At 31.5% G+C, this 3633-nt stretch overlaps 1 protein-coding gene across 1 annotated transcript in view; it reads left to right on the top strand.

Moving 5' to 3' along the window:
• The first annotated feature begins 1231 nt into the window (after positions 1 to 1231).
• The window catches only part of LOC106680652 (dipeptidase 3), a 32146-nt gene continuing 29744 nt past the window's right edge, over positions 1232 to 3633 (top strand). Inside the window, exon 1 of the mRNA XM_014420520.2 lies at positions 1232 to 1431. Within this exon, the coding sequence (XP_014276006.1) occupies positions 1380 to 1431 (52 nt within the window). The 5' untranslated portion in view covers positions 1232 to 1379. The remainder of the gene's footprint in view (positions 1432 to 3633) is intronic.

Below are 3633 nucleotides of genomic sequence, written 5' to 3'. Positions count from 1 at the left end.
CAATAAGGGAAGAAAACAGGGTGAAATTGAAACTAATATTTTATTTTGTGCCTACCATTACTGATAATGTATTTATTTTATCACTGAATTCATCGCCCGAACTCGACCATCCCGGCTCCTTTATTTCCTTTATTACTCTTTCTCATTCTATATTACACAAGAATTAATCTTAATTTGGCACTAATTCTTTCTCATGCCATAGTAATCTATACGAGAATTTATGTGAATTTTGCTCCTCTAACTTTGAAAGGTTTTTTTTCATTAATTTTTACTTTTAACAAAGATGAATTGAAGTTTTTTGTCTAGTATGTTAGCTAATAGCAAACAAGGTACACATTGATATTTGATAATAACAGAGACAATATAATAATAATAATCTGCTATAAAGATTTGCGTATTATTATATTAAGAACATTAATATAAGACCATTGGTTACGAATATATATATATATTAAGAAATTCGAACGCTAATGATAAGGTGGGATCTGTCGGACTCAATTTGCTAGTTTTGAGAAAGTGGCGCCCACTTGGGGCACCCAGTTTGGGAACCGCTGATATAATGATCCAATCTCTCCCCCCTTTATCAAGTTCCGGAGATTTCAATCTGAATTCTAATTTTATTCATTTAAATACTACTTCTACAAAAGTAATTTATACGCATAGCATTTTTTGATTCCTTTCTGGGGGTAGCCTAATGTGAATTATGTCTTGTCATGCAATGTCGAGAAACCAGAGGTCCTGGTTTTTAGTGGAGCCTACCTCACTAGATAAAGTTTATGAGAGAAAGATGGTGAGTCTGGGCACAGATAACCGGTGCTTCACTATTATTTACACACATCACAAAATAAATTCACCGACTCAGGTGCACGTGTGTGACTGTCCCACTGTAATTAGGACATCAGGCCATGCTATGTCTCTTATAATAATGATAATTAATTTATTTATTCTTGTCTCTTGTTGGTAAAAAAAATGTACAGATCTTGAGTTATTTTATATTCAAATTTCCCCAATTTTCAATTTTGAAACATACGAGACCATTAAAAATATTGTTGTGGAGAGGGGGGTGTATAAATGGGACCATTTCGAACTTTGTGGGCAGGGATACTTCCCTCCCATCCGGTACGAATCGATGTCTACGATATTTGAATGAAGGGCTCTTTAAACTGTTTGAGAATTGAAACAGTATACCATCCCAGTCTTATCAGGTAAGTGTTATCTGCATCGATAAGGCAGTCACCTCTGAGCTAGATCAAGGTGAAATGTGTCCTCATTTAGACCCACTCAGTCATTAACCTTTTTTATTATTTTTTTTTTTTATTTGCATCAGAATATACAAATTTCATATTTTCCCTTAGTGTCTTGAATAAAAAACAACAAGGATGCCATTTTTCAGGGACCTATGCAGCGGGATCGTTGGAAATTTCAGAAACTGTAAGTAAGCACGTTTTTAGATTTCTTGCTATCGAATTTTTTCAACACGATTAATTAGTAAACACATTGTTGAATTTTCGCATAATTTGAAAAACAAAAACACCATTTAAGAAGAGACCTAACGTAAAATAATATGAAAATTAAAAAAGATATTTTTATATTAAAGTAGAACATTTTCCCGATTAGAACGCCGTTATATTATGGGTACTTTATTTCAGTATTTTTCAATTTAAAAATGCAACTTAAGTAGAATTACAGCAATAATTTCCTGGAAATTTACAAGACCAGATGGTTGGATGTAACTGCTAACACATTTGATGTCGGGAAAGATCCAGATGTAATAGATTTAGAATGATTATCAATAATGTTATTTCAATATTCTTTGAGTATCGTTCTAAAAATACGAATTTTTTTTATTTGTTTGATTTTTTTTTTTTTTTTTTCTGAAAGTTCATATATTTAGCAAACAAGGAATATCTTCTTAGAAAGTAGTTGTGTAAATGTTTTTTAGTTTTTACAAAGTTGTACACACATATTAGAGCATTTGCTGATTTTTTTTAAAAAATAAAGAAATAATAATATTTACGTACTTCAAAAAAATAAATATTTTCAACTTCATACACTGCATTATAAAATAAAACTATTACAACAGATCTTTAATATGTAGGTATTTAAAGCAAAACTACGTAGTCAAGGTTGTTAAAAAATAAAAATATTACATTTTTTTCACCCCGGCATTGTTCTTGAGCTAATGTCGGCACAATTTTCCGTAGAGCGGTTAAGTATATAGTGAAAGAAGACAAAGTGGTGCAAAGTAAATGCTGGAATACTCTCTATATTTGCTATGCTTATTTTTAAAAAAATTTCTATTTTTTTTTGTTAAATTTTGAGAAAGTGGCGCCCATTTTGGGCACCCAGTTTGGGAAGCGCTGATATAATGATCTAATCTCTCCCACCTTTATCAAATTCCAGAGATTTCAATCTGAATTCTAATTTTATTCATTTAAACATTACTTCTACAAAAAGTAGTTTATACGCATAGAATTTTCGATTCCTTTCTGGGGCCATAAAGTTTCTTGTTGAAGAACGATTCAGTGTTTGAAAGAAATTAAGCTGTTTTTAAACATTTCTGCTTTGCTTGAATAGTAGCATATAACACACACACACACAAAAAGTTTTAATTTATTTTTAATTTCGGCGTATGCCAAAAATATGTCTGTAACATGGGGTTTCCTTCTCTACTTGGACTATCCCAAAACTAGTAGGATTGTCATTAAGTGACCATAGTCTACAGTACAATCTAAGGAATACCTCACAAAAATAAATTTTTTTTTTTTAATGAATTAAGTGTATTTATCTTTTAAAACTTTTCAACACTCAATCACTAGGAAAAGTAAACCATAGAACAGTTCTAATATGTATATGTGACGCCGGACCCCCCTTTGGACCCCTCGCAAGGCTCTCGTGGCCCACTTGTGGTCCGTTGAATAACCTTTAGGAATCACTAACGTACATCCTGGCCACGACATCATTTATATAACCGTATTTAGTTATAAATAATAACTGTGTGGCTCACGTTTGAAGTTATAAAGAAAAACTGAATGTATTTTACATCGTTTTTATTTTGATCAATTGTTCTGTATTCATTACTAATTATTATTATTAATAACTTCTTTCTTTTGAAAAGTTTTTGTTTCAACACCCATTATCAAAATCTTCGTTGTTCATTTCATCTTCAAATTGATTATTATAATTTTCTAAAAGTGCTTCATTGCAATCATATCCTCCTGGATATGTCAACATTTCAAATTTTGCTCTAAATATTCTATCTAATTCCACAACTAAATCTATCTAGGACATGATAGATTGATCATTGAGTTTACCGTGTTTTTCTTCTTATAGCATTGCTACATTTTTTGTTTTACCTATATTCATAATGCGTAATACTGAACAGTTCAAAATATTTAGCAGCAATAGTCAAAAGCTCTTATTCTATAGTAGAATATTGTTTTTCTGTATTATTTAACGTTCTTGTGGCTAATATTGTGGGCTGTTTCGTATCTACTATGTATGCCGATGCTGCTCATAAAATTACGTGAGAAGAACAACAAGATAAGACTTTAATAACGTGGATGCCATGTGTCTCTGTCAGCAGCCTTAGCCGAACGAATACATTAAGTGAAACTGTCACATTAGTGGGAG

This window comes from Halyomorpha halys, unplaced genomic scaffold, assembly GCF_000696795.3.
Source record: "Halyomorpha halys isolate HHAL.00 unplaced genomic scaffold, Hhal_1.1 Scaffold273.1, whole genome shotgun sequence".
NCBI lineage: Eukaryota > Metazoa > Arthropoda > Insecta > Hemiptera > Pentatomidae > Halyomorpha > Halyomorpha halys.
This window is presented reverse-complemented; position numbering and strand designations above follow the sequence as displayed.